Genomic DNA, 22650 nt, shown 5'->3' with positions numbered 1-22650 from the left:
GGATATGACAGAGGTATATAAAATCATGAAGTGAATAAGGAAAAGTTATTTACTTGTTCCCATAATATATGAACTAGGGGCCACCAAATGAAATTAATGGGCAGCAGGTTTAAAACAAAAGGAAGTTCTTCACACAGCACACAGTCAACTGTGGAACTCCTTGCCTGAGGAGGTTGTGAAGGCTAGGACTATAACAGGGTTTAGAAGAGAACTGGATAAATTCATGGAGGTTAAGTCCATCAATGGCTATTAGCCAGGAAGGATAAAGAATGGTGTCCCTAGCCTCTGTTCATCGAGGATGGAGATGGATGGCAGGAGAGAGATCACTTGATCATTGTCTGTTAGCTTCACTCCCTCTGGGGCACCTGGCATTGGCCACTGTCAGTAGACAGGATACTGGGCTGGATGGACCTTTGGTCTGACCCGGTACGGGCGTTCTTATGTTCTTATGTTATGTTCACAGGCTACCATGACTCAATCTATGCAAATCGGTGCATGCTGCGTGTTGCAGTCAGTGTGTGTATGTGACTCAGTCCGTGCGAATCGGTGCATGCTGCGCCTTGCAGTCGGCGTGTGTGTGACTCAGTCCGTGCGAATCGGTGCATGCTGCGCCTTGCAGTCGGCGTGTGTATGTTACTCAGTCCATGAGAATCGGTGTGTGCTGAGTGTTACAGTCAGCGTGTGTGTGACTCGGTCCGTGGGAATCGGTGTATGCTGCATGTTGCAGTCAGCACGTGTATGTGGCTCAGTCTGTGTGAATTGGTATGTTCTGTGTGTTGCAGTCGGCGTGTGTATGTGACTCGGTCCGTGCAAATCGGTGCATGCTGCATGTTGCAGTCGGCTTGTGTATGTGGCTCAGTCTGTGCGAATCTGTGCATGCTGCATGTTGCAGTCGGCTTGTGTATGTGGCTCAGTCCGTGCGAATCTGTGCATGCTGCATGTTGTAGTTGGTGTGTCTATGTGGCTCAGTCTGTGCAAATCAGTGCGTGCTGTGTATTACAGTCAGCGTATGTATGTGACTTGGTCTGTATGAATCGGTGTGTTCTGCATGTTGCAGTCAGCGTGTGCATGTGGCTCATTCCGTGCATGTACATGTGGCCATGTGCCTGGCTCAGTGCATGTGTCCAGGGGAATCCAGAGGGGAGAGCGTGAGGAAGTGAGAATGTTTGTGCTGTGTCTCTGAATGCTGAGTGGGGAGTATTGACCTGGGAAGGTTGCAGGGAGTTGTGCTGGGACGGCCTGCACTGGGGAAGGGGGTATACCTGAGCATGTAACCTGAGAACCCAGGAGCGGGGTTGGAGGCCCAGGGCCACCCAGAGGGGGGGCAAGTGAGGCAATCTTCCCCAGGCCCGGGGCCCCGCAGGGGCCACCACGAGAGTTTTTCGGGGTCCCTGGAGTGGGGTCCTTCACTCGCTCCAGGTGCTCCGGAAAACTCTCACGGGGCTCAGGACCCCGGAGCTTCTTCTGCTCCCAGTCTTTGCCGGCAGGGGGTCCTTCCGTTCCAGGACCCGCCACCGAATTACTGCTGAAGACCCGGCTGCACTTCGGCGGCGGGTCCCGCTTCAGCGGTATTTCGGCAGCAGGAGGCCCCCACCATGGGTCTTCGGGGCACTTCGGCGGCGGGTCCGGGAGCGGAAGGACCCCCCGCCTCCGAATTACTGCCGAAGCGGAGGCCTCCCGCCGCTGAAGACCCCAGGCCCCCGGAATCCTCTGGGCAGCCCTGTGGAGGCCAGGTAACCTCTGCCAGAGACACTGGACAAAGGACACAAAGGCAGGAGGAGGAGGCGGGAGGGGGGAGGCTGAGGAGAGTTTCAGTTTGAAGCTGGCTGGGAAATGGAGAGAGGCCCTGACAGGGCTTGGGCTTCCCAACAGGGCTGTGGCCTCCCTGGGGCCCCCAGATGGACCTAACTGGGGGGTCCTGCTGTCTGTACCTACAAGCCCTGCTTGGGACTGTGTTCCTGTCATCCAGATAAACCTGCTTTACTGGCTGGCTGAGAGTCCCGGTGAATTGCAGGAAGTGGGGGGTGCAGGGCCCTGACTCCCCCACACTCCGTGACACAGAGGAAATGCCAGGGCCACCCAGAGGATTCAGGGGGAGCTGTGGCGCTTGTACTCATCGGGCTGCGGACTGGGTCTTCAGCAGCATTTTGGCGGTGGGGGGCCCTTCAGTCACTCCACGTCTTCAGCAGCACTGAAGGGCCCCTCGCCGCCGACAGCCTTGGGAAACGCAGCCTGAATTCCCGGCGCTGGCTGGGGCAGGGGGAATGCCGGGTGCCTTTGGCTGCTGCCCTGGCGCGTGCTGCCTCCCTTGGAGAGACTGGCGTCTGTGTAAATGGGACCAGGGGGCTGGGCGCTGGGCTGGCGTCCCTACCTGCTGAGTGGAGAGCTGTGAGCAGATGGCCTGGGCGTCCAGCTGGACCTGCATGAGCTCCTCCAGGTGCTGGCCGAGCCTGGCCAGATGGGCATGTTCAGCCCCCAGGACCTGCTCAAACTGAGACAGAGACGCCCCCCAGGTCAGACGCCAGGTGTGTTGGAGGTGGGAATTGAGCATGCACGAAGTGCTGTGGGGAGGGGGGGGTGGAGCGTGCATGAGGTGCTGCAGGGAGAGGGAATAGGGTGGGTATGTGGTGCTCTGTGGGGCGGAGTGGAGCCTGCACGAGGTGCTGCGGGGGTGGAAATCGAGTGTGCATGAGGTGCTGCAGGGGGGAAAATGAGGCATGCACGAGGTGCTGGGGGGGAATGAAGCATGCATGAGGTGCTGCGAGGGGGGGAGAATGGGGCGTGCACAAGTGCTGCGAGTGGAGGGGGAATGGGGCGTGCATAAGTTGCTGTGGGGGAGGGAATGGGGTGTGTATGAGATGCTCTATGGGGGGGATGGAGCCTGCACTAGGTGCTGCAGGGGGAATCGAGTGTGCACAGGGTGCTGCAGGGGGGGAATGAGGCGTGCACGAGGTGCTGCTGGGGGAATGGGGCGTGCACGAGGTGCTGCAGAGGGGAATGGGGCGTGCATGAGGTGCTGTGAGGGAAGTGTAACCATTGGGTAGCTCAGCTGGTGAACCCCTGCCTACCAGGACCCAGAGTATTTCACCCCCTTCCCCTGTGCTCAGCCCAATCACCTGCGCTTGGCTAAAGCAACACTTCCAGTGCAGTGTCAAGCTGAGAGCTGGAGACACCAAGAGATGGAGAATCTCCATCCCTCGGAGGTCATTTCCCTCCCTGCTAAACACTGTCTGCTCCAGCTTCCAGCGATCGGTCCCTGTTCTGCTTTGCTCAGTCTCAGAGCCCTATGCACCTGCTGTGTGCTCCCCGCCAGGGTGCCTCGACATGGCGCACGAGCCACCTCTGTCTGCGTTCGCACAAGCAAACAGCCTGTGCACCCTGTGTCTCCCACTGTCAGGCATTTTCTCCAGCCTCCAATCAGTTCTGTGGCTAGTCTGCACCTCTCCAGTTTTCCAACAGCCTTTGAAATGCGGCCCCCAGGACTGGGCTCGGTATTCCTCCACTGGTCTCAAATCACCTCCCTTCTCCTGCTTGCTTCCCTGCTCATACAGCCACAGGTCGCACTAACCTTTCTTGCCCCAGCACCGCACTGAGCAACCATGAGCTGCTTGGCCACTCTGACCCTTAACAGCCTCGTCTCTAGGGACGCTGGCACTCCTCGGCCCTGGAACTATGGCCTTGAGTATTGCTGCTACCCGGGGCACAGCCCCGTCTCTAGGGACGCCGGCGCTCCTGGGCCCTGGACCTACAGCCTTGAGTATCGCTGCTGCCCAGGTCACAGCCCCGTCTCTAGGGACGCCTGCGCTCCTGGGCCCCAGACCTACAACCTAGAGTATCGCTGCTGCCCAGGGCACAGCCCTGTCTCTAGGGACGCCGGCGCTCCTGGGCCCTGGACCTACAGCCTTGAGTATCGCTGCTGCCCAGGGCACAGCCCCGTCTCTAGGGATGCCTGCGCTCCTCGGCCCCAGACCTACAACCTAGAGTATCGCTGCTGCCCAGGTCACAGCCCCGTCTCTAGGGACGCCGGCGCTCCTGGGCCTCGGACCTACGGCCTAGAGTATCGCTGCTGCCCAGGTAACAGCCCCGTCTCTAGGGACGCCTGCGCTCCTCGGCCCCAGACCTACAACCTAGAGTATCGCTGCTGCCCAGGGCACAGCCCTGTCTCTAGGGACGCCTGCACTCCTGGGCCCCGGACCTACGACCTAGAGTATCGCTGCTGCCCAGGGCACAGCCCCGTCTCTAGGGACGCCGGCGCTCCTGGGCCTCGGACCTATGGCCTTGAGTATCGCTGCTGCCCAGGTCACAGCCCCGTCTCTAGGGACGTCTGCACTCCTGGGCCCCAGACCTACGGCCTAGAGTATTGCTGCTGTTCAGGGCACAGCCCCGTCTCTAGGGACGTCTGCACTCCTGGGCCCCGGACCTACGGCCTAGAGTATCGCTGCTGTTCAGGGCACAGCCCCGTCTCTAGGGACGCCGGCGCTCCTGGGCCTCGGACCTATGGCCTTGAGTATCGCTGCTGCCCAGGTCACAGCCCCGTCTCTAGGGACGTCTGCACTCCTGGGCCCCAGACCTACGGCCTAGAGTATTGCTGCTGTTCAGGGCACAGCCCCGTCTCTAGGGACGTCTGCACTCCTGGGCCCCGGACCTACGGCCTAGAGTATCGCTGCTGTTCAGGGCACAGCCCCGTCTCTAGGGACGCCGGCGCTCCTGGGCCCTGGACCTATGGCCTTGAGTATCGCTGCTGCCCAGGTCACAGCCCCGTCTTTAGGGACGCCGGCGCTCCTGGCCCCTGGACCTGTGGCCTTGAGTATCGCTGCTGCCCAGGTCACAGCCCCGTCTCTAGGGATGCCTGCGCTCCTGGGCCCCAGACCTACGGCCTTGAGTATCGCTGCTGTCCAGGTCACAGCCCCGTCTCTAGGGACGCCGGCGCTCCTGGGCCCCGGACCTACAGCCTTGAGTATTGCTGCTGCCCAGGTCACAGCCCCGTCTCTAGGGACGCCGGCGCTCCTGGGCCCCAGACCTACGGCCTAGAGTATCGCTGCTGTCCAGGTCACAGCCCCGTCTCTAGGGATGCCGGCGCTCCTGGGCCCCGGATCTACGGCCTTGAGTATCGCTGCTGTCCAGGGCACAGCCCCGTCTCTAGGGACGCCTGCACTCCTGGGCCCCGGACCTACGGCCTTGAGTATTGCTGCTGCCCAGGTCACAGCCCCGTCTCTAGGGACGCCGGCGCTCCTGGGCCCCGCACACATGGCCTTGCATGTGGCTGTGTTCAAATGCATTTTTTAAACCTGGGGCCAGTGCACCAAGCAATGCCGATCACTCTGGGGGTGCGTCTGCACTGCAGCTGGGCATGTGCTTCCCAGCACATGTCGACAGACACACGCTAGCTCTGCTCAAGCGAGGGTGTGGCTGTGGTGGCACAAGCTGCGGCTCACATTAGCACCTGAGTCCAACCCTCCCACCCCCCTCAGTGCACACTCAGGAGCTTGCCAGCACTGCGACGGCCCCCTGCTATTGCAGCGCGCTAGCAGGTGTCTGCTCCCATGCTGGGAACATGCTCCCGCTGCAGCTGTGCCACACCTGTATTACGCGCTGTCCTCGCTACTTACCGCTCTGCCAACGTCTGTCTCCTCTGGTGGAAGTGGTGAGTAGCGCTGGGCCCAGAACGGGCCCTGGGGAACCCCACTAGGTGCACCCTGAGTCTCTGAGGATTCCTCGCTGACAGCTGGTTACCTGGTTCCTAATCCATTTCACCTGTTCTTCTACAGCGCTACTTGTAGGGAGCCTGGTGGGCTGTACCACCAAAGACCTCCCGAAATCTATTACATTTGTGCAGCTGCTTTTATCAACCAAACTGTAAGCTCATCACAAAGAAGTCCAGGTTTGTTTGACAAGACCCACGTCCCATAATGCCGCGGTGGCTGGCAGTAATTCAATTCCCCCCCGTATCAACGGTTCATCATTTAGCCTGGGAAGAAGCCGCAGATCGAAAGAGTTCAAGGCGAGAAGGGATGCCTGTAATCATCTCGCCTGACCACCCATGTGACACGGGCCAGAGGCCTGCCCCACAGCAGTTCCTCTTTGAACTAGAGCAGAGCGTTTAGGAACATCCCAGCCAATCTGGATTTTAAAACTGCCAGTGCTGAGGAACCCTTTGGGAAGTTGTTCCAATGGTTAATTATCTTGATGTCTTCTCGAATGTCTCTGGTATTCCAAGATTTTTTAAAAATCAGTGGGCCAGAGATCTCCTCCACCAGCTCTTTTAGGATTCATCGTTGGGAGTTACCTGGGCCTCCTGATTTAAAAATGTTTCTCTCTAGTAGATGCTATTAACGTGCTTCTTAGTGATTTTGTCGCCCTGGTGTGCTCAATGCACATGGAAGGGGACTGTTGCCCCCTTACTAACATTCAGTGGGGTGTTTGGTTGCTAGCTCCCAGCACTAAAAGGGGAGGGATCGATGGCAAATCAGGACCCTGAGACTGACAGTCCCCAGGAACAATGGCGAGAGGCCAGTGCTCCAGGTCAGCCTGATTGACAGGGCGGGCAGGCTAATCAAGGAAACTGAAGGCCAAGGTGGGTCCTGTCCTCCCTGTGAGCTGGAATTGCCTGGGTCAGACAGAGTGGGGCCGAGCTAAGGAGAGTGCAGGGGCCCAAGCCAAGCTGCTGGGAGCAGAGCTGCAGCCCAAAAAGCCAGAGCACAGCCCAGAGAGATCAGACCTGCCTTGGGAGGGGAGCTGCAGCAACCAGAGCCAGAGGGGCCAGACAAGCAGCCCAGGAAGCAGGTGAGAGCAGAGTCACAGAAGCAGCCTGCAGAGCAGACCTGCCCTGGGAGCAGAGCTGCAGCAACCAGAGCAGCAGAGGGGCCAGACAAGCAGTCCAGGAAGCAGGTGAGAGCTGAGAGAGAGTCACAGAAGCAGCCTGCAGAGCAGACCTGCTTTGGGAGCAGAGCTGTAGCAACTGGAACCAGAGAAGCAGCCCAGGGAGCTGAAGGCAGAGCAGCAGCAGCAGCAGCCGTGCTGAGGCAGTGTGGAGCTGGGGCTGGAGCAGTCTGGAGCTGGGTGCCGGGAGCAGCTGGAGAGAGCGAGGGGGACCCTGGGCAGTGGGCCCAGCACAGGGAGACGCCTCAGCCAAGAGGCTCTGCAGGCCAGAGTTGGAGAGGGACAGTAACCCTGACAGAGTGGGGGTGACACTGGGGAGAAGGGTCCTGCCACCCAGAGCCTGAGTGTGTGGCCACCGCGCCAGAGCAAGTGTCCAACCCGCAGCGTCCCTGCAGCACAAGCCAGGGCCTGAGAAGGAGGCCTGGGACCTACAAGGAACAGACTGTGAAACTGCCCTGATGTCCAGAGACACTGTTTGTGATGGTCCCTGCCACAGAGCGGGGTGATGTGTTTTCCTTTAACCTTTCCCATTTTTCCTTATTCTTTTTTAAATTAATTGTTAATTAAATAACTTGTATTTGCTTTAAATTGTATGATGTGATCAGTGGAGTCAGGGAGGTGCGCAGTGCAAAGAGAGTACCCCGAGTGGGACACCCTAAGCCCTGTCCTGAGTGACCCACCCAAAGTATCAAGGGGTAGCCCTGTCCTAAGGTGACCACAGCAGGGATCATGAGCTTTCATGGAACGAAGTTGCGGCAGATCCCCCAGACAGGAATCCTGGGCAGGTTGGGGTTCCAGCCTTGTTGGGGTTACGAGGACTCTGCAGACAGGAGAGTGGAAGGGGATCCTCAAGGCAGGGAGGCCTCTGGGTAAGGAAGTGGGAGCAAGACGCAGATCCTTTTGCTAAGCCGCACTTCACTGGGCGTTAGTGCAGGTGAATGGGGAGGGACCGTCGTACGCTGGGGATGGGGAGAGCGGGGATTACTTTAGGTGGAGGACAGGTGCTCAGCCTGTAACTAGCAGGGAGTGTGTGCAGCCCTTTTGCCAAGGAAGGTGGACAAAGAAGGGGCCGGACTGGGCGAGTTAGGTTTAGTTTCGGTTTTGGGCTGGGTGGCCTTGGATTTCAGGGGACTAAGCTTCCTGAACCAGCAGGACTTGACTGGGGGTCCCTGGCTGTGCCTATAATCTCTGCGGTAACCTGCAAATTCCTGTTGTCCAATAAACCTTCTGTTTTACTGGCTGGCTGAGAGTCACTGTGGGGTCCCAGGAAAGGGGTGCAGGGCCGGACTCCCCACACTCTGTGACAACTGGTGCAGCGGCAGGAGCTACTGCACCCCGTGACGGCGCTTCCTGCAGTAAGGACTGGGAGCAGTAAAACGAAGGCGGTGATTAACCCCTGGGAGTGTGTGCCCAGTGAGAAGGAATTTGCAGTAACAGGGTCCCGCGGCGGGATTGCAAGTGAGCGGTCCCAGGGCGGAGGAAGTCTGAAGCTTGACCCTGGCAGAGGGTGGTGACCTCAAGAGGGCTGGTGCAGCTAGGGTGTCCCCCTGGAAACCGTGGGGAGCGGCGAGCACCCCGACCTGCGAGTGGCCAGCAGGAAGATGTATGCCAAGACGCGCAAGTGTGACCTGCTGGAGCTGTGCAAGCAAGAGGGGCTGCGCAGTGGGAGCTCCCCAAGACCAGCTGATTGCCCAGCTGGAGGACGGAGATCACTTGAATGAACTGATCCCTGTCCTCGGAGGGAAGCAGCCTGGCAGATGCGGACAGGCACCAGTGTCTGTTCCCACTGGAGTGGTCAGCCGGCAGGCTGAGGCTTCCAAGACCCCCCATTCCTATGCCTAGGGGAAGGGCGGGGTGAGCCCAGCGGCTACCGAGGCACCATGACCCCCGGCCAGCGGGGGATCCGCCAGTGAAGCTACCCCCCCAGAGGCGATCATCCGGCAACGCTCGGCATCCGTGTAGTGGAAGCGGCTGAATGGGAGAGAGAACTAAAACTGAGAGAGCTGGAGGATCATGAGAGACAGAGGGGAACATGACCGGAGGAAAAAGAGAGACTGAGCGTCACCATAAGAGCTGGAACTGGCGAGGCTCGAGGGGACAGCGGGCCCCGAATGCGGTGAGCGAGATGGGGCCAGGAGATGTGCGGAGGCTTTGATATAGTGCATTCCTGGCCCAGCGAAGGAGGGGGAGACATGGATGACTCCTGGATGCCTGTGAGACGGCCTGCAATCTGCCCCAGGTAGATCCCTGCGGACAGGCTCCGGGTTCTCACCCGTTACTCGACCGCAAGGCCGTGGCATGGTACCGCCAGACTGGGGGAGGGAGAAAGGGACTACGAACTATTCAAGCAGGCCCTGCTGTCGAGTTTGGGCTGACTCCTGAGATGTACCAGGAGAGGTTCCGGAGTCAGTATAAAACCCCTGAGGTCTCATATCTGCAACTAGCCATCCGCATGGAGGGATACGCTAGCAAGTGGGCAGATGGGGCCCAGACGAAGAGGTACCTGGTTAAACTGCTGGTACTGGAGCAACTGTATGAGCGGTGCCCATCCGACCTGAGGCTGTGGGTGAGGGACCAAAAGCCAGAGAACCCGCGACATGCAGGGCAGCTGGCCGATGACTTTGCGAAGAGCCGGTCAGGGGGTAGCAGGGAGGAGTCCCAAAGAAACAAGCCCACCGCGATGCAGAGAGAGAGTCATCCTGGGACCTCCCAAAGGGGGAATAGGGAGAATCCCCTCCCAAGGGGAACGCCCAGCATCAGGGACAACCGACCGGTTCGAGGGGACCAACGGGACATGAGCTGCTATCAGTGTGGCCAGAGGGGCCACATACGGTCCCAGTGCCCCAGGCTCAAGGACAGACTGAGCAGACCGACCCCACACCGGGTTAACTTGGTAGAGACCCAGCTGGACGAGGGGCAGCATTTGCAGGAAAGGGGGGCTGTCCGCGTACCGCCTGCAAAGGAGGGAGGAGGGCCCCAGGTCAGCTCCTCTAGGGGGCTGGATGCTCCAGGCTCTGATTTTTTGGTTTACAGGGTGGGCGTGGGGCTGCCCCTCTGGAGAGAGTGCCTTGTTCCCCTGGAGGTGGATGGGAGGAAGGTCACTAGGTACTGGGACACGGGCGCAGAGGTGACGCTGGCCCGGCCCGAGGTGGTGGCCTCAGGTCGGATGGTGCCCGACACCTACCTGACTCTGATGGGCATAGGCGGGACCCCATTCAAGGTGCCCGTGGCGAGGGTATACCTGAAGTGGGGGGCCAAGGAAGGCCCCAAGGATGTGGAGGTACACCCATATTTGCCCATGGAGGTGTTAATGGGGGGGGACCTGGAGGTCTGGCCAAGCAATGCCCGGGGTGCCCTGGTTGTGACCCTGTAGTCAGAGTCGGCGAAGGGCACTGCGTCCTGATAACAGGGAAGGTACTCTGCCCAAGGCACAGGACCCTAACCTGGTGGGGAGGTTCAGGGACACGGCTCAGAGAGGCAAGAGAGAGCAGGTCCCCATCCATGTCCCAGCTGCTGAATTCCAGGCCGAGTTGCAGAAAGATCCCTCCATGCAGAAGCCCAGGGACTGGGCTAACCTCAGTGCGGTACAGACCATGAGGAGAGGTTGCAAGGAGAGGTTCCTGTGGGAGAAGGGGTTCCTGTACCAAGAATGGGCCCCCCTAGGGGAAGTAGAGTCATGGAGGATCAGGAGGCAGCTGGTGGTTCCCCAGAAGTTTCACCACAAGCTACTGTACCTGGCCTATGACATCCCTCTCGCAGGGCACCAGGGAATCCGGCACACCAGGCAGAGGCTGCTACAGAACTTTTACTGGCCTGGAGTCTGTTACCCATGTCCGACAGTACTGCCAATCCTGTGACCCTGCCAGAGGGTGGGGAAGGCCCGGGACAAGGGGAAAGCGGCCTTGAGGCCCTTTACCCATCATAGAAGGAACCTTTCCAGAAGTTGCCATGGACACAGTGGACTCTCAGCAGACGACCGGTCGGGGAGAAATACGAAAACTCCTGGGTGGTAGATTTTTCACCACTCACTACCCCGAAGGCGGTGGCCGTGTCCTCTATCGAAGCAGGACCACCCCCCCCCCCCCCCCCCCCCCCCCCCCCGTGGCAGATGCTGTGCTGACAATTTTCCAGCCGTGGTGGGATTCCCCAAGAAGTATTAAACGAAATCAGGGTCAACTCATGTCGACCCTGCTCCGGTGCTCGTGGGAGATAATGGTGGGGTCCAGGCACAACTGGCCCTCAGCGTATCATCCCCAGTCCAACGGCTGGTGGGAAACAGTTTCACGCGACGCTGAAGATGATGTTAAAACATTTATGAACCAGCACAACTGCAGACTGGACAAGTACTTACCTCACCTGCTTGTTCGCGTACAGGAGGGGTACCCCAGGAATCTACCGGGTTTTGCCTTTCAACTGTTATATGGAAAGGGCGGGTAATGGGGGCCCCTGGACCTGATGAGAGACGAATGGGAGGGGAAGGCTGCTCCGATGGAGAGTCAAGTGGTGGAGTATGTCCTGACCTTCCGGGAAGACGGGCCGAAGTTCATGGGCCTGCCAGGGAAGAATCCTGGCCCGAGCCCAGAGGAAGCAGGAAGCGTCTGGTATGACCGCACGCCCGGGCCCGCCCTTTTTGCAACGGGGAAAGTGATGGTATCCTCACCCCGTAGAGCGAAAACAAACTCCTGCTGCCTGGGAAGGGCCCTTCAAGGTTGTCAAGCAACTAAACTGCAGGTAAAACTTGTGGTGAGCTGTCGAACCGTGCTCATCACCGTCGTCGATGTACAATGTGAACATGAATGAACCATACTATGACAGGGAGGAATGTGGTGTTGGCCGTGTGTGACATTGGGACAGGCAGGAAGATGACCCCTTGGTGGATCTATTCCCGGAGACAAAAGACTGGTTCCCCCCTGGAGCGCAATTCCCCTCTCTGATACAGCTGACCCCTGGCCCAGCACGCTGAGATCAGAGAAGTGGTGCTGCATCTGTAACCGACAGCTGTTTTTTCCAACCAGCCTGGATGCACTAATTTGACTGTTTACCGGGTGGAAAGACCGGGTCACAACGTCACTCCCTTATAAGATGCTCCCTTTTCGGTTGGTCACCGGGAAAGCTGCCCAGGATCTTTGAAAGAGAGGTCAGGGACATGCATGGGCTTTGGGGGTGATCCAGCATCTTCCAGCCCTTGCGGCCTCGCCCAGTGGTGCTGGTCCCCAAGAAGGACGGGTCGATCCAGTTCTGTGTGCGACTATCAAAAGACTCAATTGCCATCACTGTATCTGATGCCTACCCCATGCCCAGGCCTGACGAGCTCCTTTGCACCAAGCTGGGAGGCGCTCGGACTTACACCCCAACCACCGCTATGGATCTTACCCAAGGGCTAACTGGCAAGTCTGCCAGACTGGCTGCAGGATGCCAGTCTGAAATCAGCCTTTATATCACCCCTCTGGGGCTCTACGAGTTTCTGACCCTGCCCTTTGGCCTCAAGGGTAGCGCCAGCCACCTTCCAGCACCTGGTGGGATCAGCTACTGAGGGGGATGGAGAGCTTCGCCGTGGCGAGTATATTGACCAATATTCTGCATCTTCAGCCAGACCTGGGATGGAGACCACATGTCCCCAGGTAAACAAGTCTGGACCGACCCTCCGGGAGAGGCTGCGTGTAGACACGAAAGGCCTGAGAAAGCTGCAGCCAGGTGGGATGGCCTGAAGTAATCTTATCATGGGCCATTCAGTGTAGGGAGCGAGACTGCCGTTGAAGCTGGAACCACCCAAAGTGGAAGGTAGATCCAGAGACTGGTCCGCTCCAGCAAACCAAAAAGCAGGTTCCAGGCCTTTATGGGATTGCAGCCCCGCGGTACGTATTGAGAAGATTCGTGCCCCACTTTAGCACCCATAGCTCCCCCCATCACTGAGCTAGCTTGCAAGAAAGGGAAGCCAAGACAAAGTTGGTCTGGACTGAGACAGTGCCAGCAGGTCCTCCAGGCCGCGCAGAAGGAGGCTCTGTGTTAGTGCAACAGTTCTCGGCAAACCCAGACGTTGAACAAGCCCTTTCTGGTGTTCACCGACGCTCTCAGATCACGGGACCAGGGGTGGTGTGTTAAATGCAGGAGGATGAAAGGGGAAGAGACCACCCCATCGTGTACCTGAGACAAGAAGTTGCTAACCGCCCGGGAGCAGAACTACACAACGGCCATCGAGATGAATGCCTGGCCAATAGTGTGTGGGCCCTTAGAAAACTAGAGCCATATCTGTATTGGGGCGACACTTCCACCGTGTACACCGACCACTCTCCCCTGACCGGCTGCACCAGAATTAGAATAAGGAGCCAACGCCAAGGATCCTTGAGGTGGAACCTGAGGTGGAGCCTGCTCCTGCAGGACTATGACGTGGACGTGGTCCATGTGAATGGAAGTGCCAACCTGATAGCGGACGCGTTGTCCCGGAGAGGGGGCCCTGAACTTCCCCAGGTCACTGGGCAGAGTGACCCTGCTCAGTTCAGTTCCGAAGGGGAGAGAGATGTGATGGAGTAGGGTCCATCTGTGTGGGGAATGGGATAGCAGGGGATGTCTTTAGGTGAGGGACAGGATTTAAGCCTGTAACCTGAGCCAGGTAGGGGGAGGGGGTTAGCACCTTGGCCCGGGAAGCTGGACAAAGGAATTGGTTGGCTGGAGTGGATTAGTTCAGTTTCGGTTTTGGGCTGGGTAGTTGGAATTCAGGGTATCCTAAGCTGGGATCCAAGCACCCTGAACCCCCAGAAGGACTCGATTGAGGGGTCCTGGTTGTGCCTCCAAGCTCTGCTGTATCCTTCGTTCCTGTTGTCCAATAAACCTTCTGCTTTACTGGCTGGCTGAGAGTCACTGTGAGTCCCAGGAAGAGGGGTGCAGGGCTGGACTTCCCCACACTCCATGACATGCAGAAGCCAGGAAAGTTCCCTACAATAGGGGGACCATTCCCCCGCTTACACATATCATCCCGCAGCTTTCCGAAGTCAGAGCAGCACTATTTACCGAACACTTCAGTCTTTTCACCATCTCCACCTAGTAATGGCCACAGGGCCCCTCAGGGTCAGGCCGAGGCATAGGGGGTTCCTTGCCCAGCTGCTGCCTGGGCTGTACCCACCCTTGGGAGACAGAGGATTCGGTACAATTTGGAACCTGGCAGGATGATTGCACGACTGGAATGTTACGACACTGGGCTGTGTGTGCCCAGCAGAGGGGAGGAGGCGAGATCGAGGATGGAGGTTAAGTCTCAGCCCCGGGACTGATCCTGGGCCCTTCCCCTCGCCCTTGCCCTCAGTACCTTTTCTCTGTCGCTGGCACTGACTGGGTGTGGCCCATCAGCTGGCTGGCTGTCCCCAGGAGCTAGCTCCTTCTCCATTCGACCCAGCCAGAGAGCCAGGTCTTCCTGGGCAGAGTCCACATGGGATGAGGCCTCCAGTGTCTGTGCCAGCCGGTGCTGGATGTCGCCGCTGCTCTGCCCCATGATCAGATATCTCATCCTCAGGGACTCCATCTTCTCCTGGGCCAGCTGGGCTTCCTCGCCTGCAGAGGGGTTGGACATCAGGAGGGAGCACAAGACCATCAGGTCTGACCTCTGTTGCACAGAAGAGACTCATCATCCCTGCCCTGAGCCTGGCTGAGCTAGAGCAGAGCTTTTAGAAGGTCCAGGCTGGGTTCACAGATGCCAGGTGATGGAGAAGCCACCATGGCTCTGGGTGGGCTCTTTCAATGGTTAATTCGCATCACCACCAACCACTGCCCCTTAGTTCTAGTCTGCATTTCTCTCCCTTCTGCTTGCAGCCCTCAGATCTTTGTCTGCTGGATCAAAGAGCTGTCTGCTCCCAGGGTGTGACTGTGATCTGCATCCCAGGCACAGCCCCCTAGCTTCTCTTGTCAGTTATCTGCCTTTCTCACTGCTGATTTGTTCTCGCGGCTGTCAGCTTCCCAGATTGTCCTTGCATTTGATATTAAAGCACCTAAATGAATCCATAAATAATTGTTACTGCTTCTTTAAATACTTCCTGCCAGTTAGTTTTGCTCAGAGTTGTTTTACACTTTGGACGCTTGTCTGTTTCCAAGTGCCCACTCTGTGTATTACTGGCCCGGGCCATGCTGAACTTAAACCATGATCCCTGGCACCTAGACAAGCCTCAGGTTTTCCTGTGATCAGTTCATCTTTGTCACGGTGAGGTTGCCTATGTGTGTCTACACACAAATCCTCAAGTGGCTGTCAGATCTCGAGCCTACAAAGTTAGCACCTAGAGTTGTTAGATAGTGAAGTGAGCCCCTGAGGAGCTGATTGGAGCAAACACTCCGGGAGGAACAGCCCGTGGGGAGGAGAGGTTCAGGGTGAGCACTGGGACAGGAATGGGGCAAGGGGAGCACCAGGAGATGAGTCAATCCAGATGGGACTGTGCCGCACACAGGGAAGGAAGGGATCAGGGTGGCCTGTGCTGGAGGAGTGAACTGGGGCGAGCAGTTTAGGAAAAGCAAATTTCAGCAAACTCCCAAGCAGGAGTGGATTGTAGAGAGCACCCAGTGAGAGGGTAAGCAGCCGGGCAGGAGCCCCCAGCAGTTTGGCTGGAGGATCCAAGCATGTCCCGCTGGGGAATTGGGAGGCAGTAGGATCCAAGCGCCCCCTGGTGGGGAATGGGGGGCAGTAGGATCCAAGCACCACCTGGTGGAGAATGAGGGGCAGTGGGATCCAAGCATCCCCTGGTGGAGAATGGGGGGCAGTGGGATCCAAGTGCCCCCCAGTGGGGAATGTGGGAAGGGGGGATCGTGCACCCATTGGTGGGAAATGGGGGGCAATGGGATCCAAGCACCCCCTGGTGGGGAATGTGGGAAGGGGGGATTCACATGCCCCCTAGTGGGGAATGGTGGGGTGGTAGGATACAAGCGCCCCTGGTGGGGAATGAGGGGCAGTAGGATCCGCGCATCTCCTGGTGGGGAGGGGGGATTTGTGCGCCCCCTGGTGGGGAATGTGGGAAGGGGGGATTCGTGCGCTGCCTAGTGGGGAATGTGGGAAGGGGGGATTTGCGCGCCACCTAGTGGGGAATGTGGGAAGGGGGGATTCACATGCCTCCTACTGGGGAATGGGGGATGGTAGGATACGAGCGCCCCCTGGTGGGGAATAGGGGGCAGTAGGATCCGCGCACCCCCTGGTGGGGAATGTGGGAAGGGGGGATTCACGTGCCCCCTAGTGAGGAATGGGGGGTGGTAGGATACGAGCGCCCCCAGGTGGGAAATGGGGGGCAGTAGGATCTGCACGCCCCCTGGTGGGGAAATGGGAAGGGGGGATCCAAGCACCCCCTAGTGGGGAATGTGGGGCAGGGATTCACCGCTGGGCAGCCTGGGCCTGGGGGCTGCAGTTCCCAATTCTCAGCAGCCAGCTGCTCTGCCACTTGCCTATCACCAGCTCCAGCACCTGCTGGCCCCGCTCCAGGGCTTGCTCCAGGTCACCCATCCTGGAACGAATCTCCTCACAGAGATCCTGCAGGAAAAGGACAGGTGAGACTCACCAGGCCTGCTCAGCCCAGCCCCACAGCCTGGCCCCTGCACCGCTCACCACGTGCCTCCCCCCTCCCTCCCCCCCGTGCGCAGGGACGGCTGGGGAGTTCTGCAGCTGGGGACTGCTCCACGCTCTAGGGCCTTGCCCCTGTAACCATCCCTCCCCTTGGCCATGCTGCAGGGCCAGCTGTGAGTCCCAGCCAGGCCAGTCTGGCGCAGCCACCGTCCTGCCCTCACCTGGCTTTGCTGGTGGGCAGCCTGCAGCTGGGTCATGCAGCCATTGGCGTGCCAGAGCTGGGCCAGGTGCCTCTCTGTGGCGCTCAGCCACTCCTGGAAGGAATCCACAGACTCCTGGAAGCGCTGAGCAGCTGGCAGGATCCGTTCCAAGCAGCTGTGTCTGTGAGGAAAGGAGGTTGGGGAGAGCCAGGCGGGGGCCGTGCCACATGTCCCCCAGCAATGGGGGAAGGGCTGAAGGTCCCCAGGATCCCCAAAGGGCAAGTACCCCATTGGCATTTCACCCAGGGGAGCCCCTGGTGCCAGGAGGCTCCAAGTTAGAGCATCTCCCCTTTACTAAATGACTCCTTGCCCCCATTTCCCCAGTGACCACTCTCCTCAAGCACCCCCTGTTTCCCATACCCCCTCTCCTCTGCCAGCCTTCAGGGCTCACCTGCCCCTTCCATGCTGCGCCCCAGCCACCGTGTGCTGCCTGGCCCCCCAAGCTCCCCAGGGCCTGTGCCCCTGCCCCACAGAGAGGCATGAGCTGTGCTCTTCTGGTTCCCAGGCATACCCTAGGCCAAGCAGCACAGCCCCAAAGGGTGACGTCTCTGCAGCAGAGCAGGTGGAGGACCCAGCCAGGCTCAGAGCTCTCCCCCAGGCAGCCCTGACTTGGTGGACCCAGGACCCAGGAGATGCCTGGCAGAGCAGCCCAGGGGCTAGCCAGGCCAGGCTCTGAAAGAGGAGGCTCTCATTGGGATGGTCCCTCCTAGCCGGACAGCAAGGGGCTGGCACCTATTGAGGGCAGGCAGGACTAGTGCCACTGTTACAGCCGCTGGACTCTTCCCCCAGGTAAGCACCTGGTCCTCTGCTAAATCCTGCTGCGCTCCCGGCCTCATTGCTACCTAATGGCAGGGAGTTCCCCAGGAGACTCCAAGGGAGGAGACATGAGCAGCTCCATAAACAAAGTGCCCCAGGCTCCGTGCTCTGGTGAGGCCTGGGGCAGTGAGTAATGTCCAGCACCTACCCATCTGCTCCATGGAGGCTGGGGCAGGCAAAGGACAGAAAGCTCCTCTGATTGGTCCCTTCATCCTATAGCACAGGAGCTCAAGCCACAGCAGGGGCCCTGGCACCAAGCCCCCCACCCCCCAGTTCCAGTTCCAGCCCTGCCCCTGCAAACTCATGGGCAACTTATGTCCTCACTCCATGCCTCAGTTTCCCTCTGTACCATGGCCAGCGGGCGTTAGGGGGACCTTGGGGAGAGTGTGCAGAGTGGACTGGGATCCACCTCCCCCAGCAGGACCCCCTGCTGCCAGCAGCTCTGGTCTGTCTAGGATGGCCTGAGCCTCGCCCAGGGGCACCTTGTGTCCTGATGCAAATTGCAGCACAGTCAATAGCACCCACCGTCACCAGATAAAGATGGTTAAAGAAAACTTTGTTTGAGGGCGTTCTGTCGGTAAGGACTCACGGATCGGCAGCTGTGGGTGTGAAATCCCTACTTCGTTAGTGTTTTGCCTTGATGGTCCCCACTTCGCCAGTGTTTGTCTGTCTGGTTTCTGTCGGGTCGTTGAGTGTTTCTGTCTCTTGCATAATTAATTTTACAAGATTTAAATCAACTAAGGTGTGGGGTATGACGGGGTAAAGAATGATGTCACAATACATTAGGATTGGTCAAAGACTTATTTTGGAATATCTCAGTAAAATCATTGGCTAAGGCACAGCTAAGCGGGACTCAAGATTCTATATAAACTGAAGCCCAAGGAGACCAGCTGGGAAGGAAAGAGAAAGGAAACCGGAAAGTGTCATAACTATAAAGGGAAGGGAACAGCCCTCCTGTGTACAATACTATAAAATCCCTCATGGCCAGAGACACCGAAATCCTTTTACCTGTAAAGGGTTAAGAAGCTCAGGAAACCTGGCTGACACCTGACCCAAAGGACCAATAAGGGGACAAGATACTTTCAAATCTTGGTGTGGGGAAGGTTTTTGTTTGTGCTCTTTGTTTTGGGGGTTGTTCGCTCTTGGGACTAAGAGGGACCAGACATCAATCCAGGCTCTCCAAATCTTTCTGAATCAGTCTCTCATGTTTCAAACTTGTAAGTAACAGCCAGGCAAGGCGTGTTAGTCTTATTTTTGTTTTCTCAACTTGTAAATGTTCCTTTTTGCTGAGAGGATTTTACCTCTGTTTGCTGTAACTTTGAACCTAAGGCTAGAGGGAGTTTCTCTGGGCTATATGAATCTGATTACCCTGTAAAGTATTTTCCATCCTGATTTTACAGAGATGATTTTTACCTTTGTTTCTTTAATTAAAAGCTTTCTTTTTAAGAACCTGATTGCTATTTCCTTGTTTTAAGGTCCAAGGGGATTGGATCTGGACTCACCAGGAATTGATGGGGGAAAGGAGGGGGATGGTTAAATTCTCCTTGTGTTAAGATCAAAGGGGTTGGATCGGTGTTCACCAGGAACTTGGTGAAAAAGCCCCTCAAGGCTACCCAGGAAGGGGAAGGTTTTGGGTTGAAAGAGGTGTTCCAGACTCGGAGGAATCTGGATGGTGGCAGCGAACCCAGATCTAAGCTGGTAGTTAAGCTTAGAAGTGTTTATGCAGGTCCTCACATCTGTACCCTAAAGTTCAGAGTGGGGGAGGAACCTTGACATGGTAGCAGAGCGGTGGGATCATTTTAAACCAAAAGCCAATAGGATTTTTTTTCTCCTTTCTAGCTTCTTAGAAAGCAGCCTGAAGACAGAGGTGTTAAGTTTTTTTAACAAGGGTCTTTGTTAAGAGAAGGCTTCAAGCTGTGAGCAAGCAGTCAGCAAAAGGAATTTACAAGCTGAATTGTTTTTCTTTCTTTCTACCTCTCGGGTATAGCTAGTTAGAACGTCTCTGTTAACCAAGCAGCCCTGAGCTGAGTGCATCCCAGTTTCAGTGAACTGCAGAGGGGTCAAGTATCAGAGGGGTAGCTGTGTTCGTCTGGATCTGTAAAAGCAGCAAAGAATCCTGTGGCACCTTATAGACTAACAGACGTTTTGGAAGCTCATGCTCCAAAACGTCTGTTAGTCTATAAGGTGCCACAGGATTCTTTGCTGCTTCTGCAGAGGGGTGTGGCCCAGCACAAGAAAGCAGGAAAATGAGTACCAGTGACGCTGCTAATAAACTAGAACTGGCCAGACTGGAAGCAACAGAGAAAGAAAATGAACATAAGAGACGGATGAAACTAAAGCAATTAGAAATTAGTATTTTGGAGGCAGAAAATGCAAGGGAAGAAACTGCCCACAAGAGAGCTATGGAGGCAAAACAAAAAGAGATGGAGGAGAGGGAAAGAGAGAGAAAGCATGAACTGGAATTAGCAAGGGCTAAGAGGATTTACCAGCCAACCCTAGCAACCCTTCTCCAGGTACTGCTTCCCATCCCAGAAAATTCCCCACCTACAAGGCAGGTGATGATACTGAGGCCTTCTTAGAAAATTTCGAAAGGGCCGGCCTTGGGTACAGCATCTCTACAGACCAGTACATGATAGAGCTGAAGCTACAGCTGAGTGGACCCTTAGCAGAGGTGGTGGCTGAAATGCCTAAGGAGAACATGAACGATTATAAACTTTGTCAAAACAAGGCCAGAATCAGAATGGGGCTAACACCTCAGCATGCCCATCGGCAGTTCCGAGCCCTAAGGTGGAAACCGGATGTGTCATTTCCCCAACACACCTACCACATTCGAAAGAATTGGGATGCCTGGATTGATGTCTGGTCCCTCTTAGTCCCAAGAGCAAACAACCTCCAAAACAAAGAGCACAAACAAAAGCCTCTCCCCCCACCAAGATTTGAAAGTATCTTGTCCCCTTATTGGTCATTTGGGTCAGGTGTCAGCCAGGTTTCCTGAGCTTCTTAAAAGTAAAAGGATTTTGGTGTCTCTGGCCATGAGGGATTTTATGGTATTGTACACAGGAGGGCTGTTTCCTTCCCTTTATAGTTATGACAGAAAGGAAGAAGGAAAGACCTGAAAAGAAAAACTACCCCCCCAAGAGAACCTAAAATCAGAGCTGCTAAGAATCCTCTTCATGACCATGAGGTGCAGCAGCCAGAATCCAGACAAGACCAACCTTGCCTGCTGTGATGTTAGGAGTGTGATATAACATCTCATTGGAAGGTGACAGGGCCAGAAAGAGTTCATTACCTCTCAGACTGACCTGACCAAGGGCCGAGCTTTAGAGACTGGTTAGGAAGATCTGTAAATGAACAGAGCTTTGAAATGCAGCCACATTGTTGGAGATCTCAAGGGTAGATGTTTGCTCAGGGCTTGTGATATAAGCAAACAAGTCTTGTCTATTGCTAGAGCTTTGATTCAAAGATCAAAAAAGGAATATGAACATTTAGTGAAATAGTGTTATTGTCTATGTGTCTCTTTGAAGGTTGTGGTCACCTGTGTCTGAACTGTTTGATGCATAAATTACCCTGTGCTAATTGCCAGGATGTTTGAGAGAAGGAGAGTTGAATTGATGAGAGAAGATTTTCAGGAATCATCATCATATCTGATGTGTGTGTCTGGATGGAGACCTGAGGCTGGGCACTCTAAGGGAACTGCATTATCTGGACTTCTGAGTAACCAGTGAGGTATTATGGAAGCTGTTTCGGTAAATTCAAGTATTGGAATATCCATCAGTGTTTGGGGTTTGTCTGCCCCATTCTGTTTGCAGTTCACTCTGATTGAGTGACCTCAGCTGGCTCCCATGGGCAGCATCCTCACACCTGGCCAACAGGGAAAGTCTGCCTGCCTGATCAGGACAGGTGAGCAGAGCATTGTGTGCTTAGCGTGTGTGTTCTCCTTGGTGATTGTTAATAACTAGAAGATCAGGATAGTGCTGTGTGAGGTTCTTTCACTGGTAAAAAGATCTTGCAAACCTGCAGAGAAATAGCCCTGAGCCCTAGGAACTCAGTGTGACGAAGTGGGGGGTTTTCTTGGGGTTTTCTGTGTTTTCCAGTGGGTTGCATGCACAGGGGGTGGGATTCAGTGTCCCCGGGTGTTACCAGTTTAACGAGGTGAGGGGAGAGGAAGTTTGTTGCTACAGAGGACTGGAGAGGGTACTCGGGACTCCGGCTGATGGCCTGGAGGATGGAGACCCCAGCAACTGATGACCTGATGACCTGGTTCCAGCCAGAGGAGGGCTGAAAGGAGAGGACACCCGGACCTTCCTGTTTACCTGAAGAGAAGACAATGGACAGAGGGGGCTTGGGGCCGGGGATATCAGAGACCCAGCTGGGAAGCAGGGGGGCTCTGGGCTGGAGAGGGGGAGCAGGCAGAGCCCCCCTGGATGCAGGGGGACTGGGATGTGCTGGACTGAGGGATGCCAGGCCTAAGGCCCTGAGAGTTTCCTGTGCTGGGTTCAACTCTCAATAAACGCTCCTATTTTACGCTGGCTGAGAGTCACTCCGGGCTAGAGAACAGGGTTGCATCAACCCCTTTGGGAGTGGAGGCCCAGGGAGTCCAGAGTGCGTGGACTTCCTGAGGGGGCCCATGGCAGAGACAGATGTGCTGAGGCTCAGAGAGGTGCAGCTCCAGGAGGTGGAGGGGCCTGACCCCGAGAGAGAGAGGACCCTTGAGAAGGGCTGTCGCACTGAAAGGGGCGGACCACGCGGGGCCAAGAGTGGGCATGATCTGTGAGTCCATGACACTGGGTAAAGGTGGGTGCCCTGGAGTGTGTGGGTAACACCACGCGCCCTCAACTCCCAGGTCTAGGTGGTGACAGGAATCCACACAGCAGCACTGGGCAGGGGATTGGCATGTCTGGGGCCACTGCCTAGCTGTACCCTCTGCAAGTGCTTTGGGGCAGCCTGTAGGGACAGGCTTCTACTCCTACAGCTCCTACTGTTCCAGGAAGGAGGACTGCTAGGCGGAGATGGACTCCACCTGTCAAGGAAGGGGAAGAGCATTTTTGGATGTCGACTGGCTAACCTAGTGAGGAGGGCTTTAAACTAGGTTCGACGGGGGAAGGTGACCAAAGCCCAAAGGTAAGTCTTAAAGAGGGAAACCTGGAGGAAGGGATGGAACTTGGAGAA

The 22650-nt window shown here is 56.7% G+C and overlaps 1 protein-coding gene across 1 annotated transcript in view; it reads right to left on the bottom strand.

The window, feature by feature from the left end:
• LOC116822795 (microtubule-actin cross-linking factor 1, isoforms 6/7-like) overlaps nucleotides 1–22650 on the bottom strand; it is a 143143-nt gene that overhangs the window by 97941 nt on the left and 22552 nt on the right. The window contains 4 exon segments of the mRNA XM_075063409.1: nucleotides 2372–2491; nucleotides 14180–14421; nucleotides 16288–16372; nucleotides 16627–16786. Coding sequence (XP_074919510.1) covers nucleotides 2372–2491; nucleotides 14180–14421; nucleotides 16288–16372; nucleotides 16627–16786 — 607 coding nt within the window.

Source organism: Chelonoidis abingdonii, chromosome 2, assembly GCF_003597395.2.
Source record: "Chelonoidis abingdonii isolate Lonesome George chromosome 2, CheloAbing_2.0, whole genome shotgun sequence".
Lineage (NCBI taxonomy): Eukaryota > Metazoa > Chordata > Testudines > Testudinidae > Chelonoidis > Chelonoidis abingdonii.
Note: the sequence above shows the minus strand (reverse complement) of the source record. Positions and strands in the feature narration are given on the sequence as shown.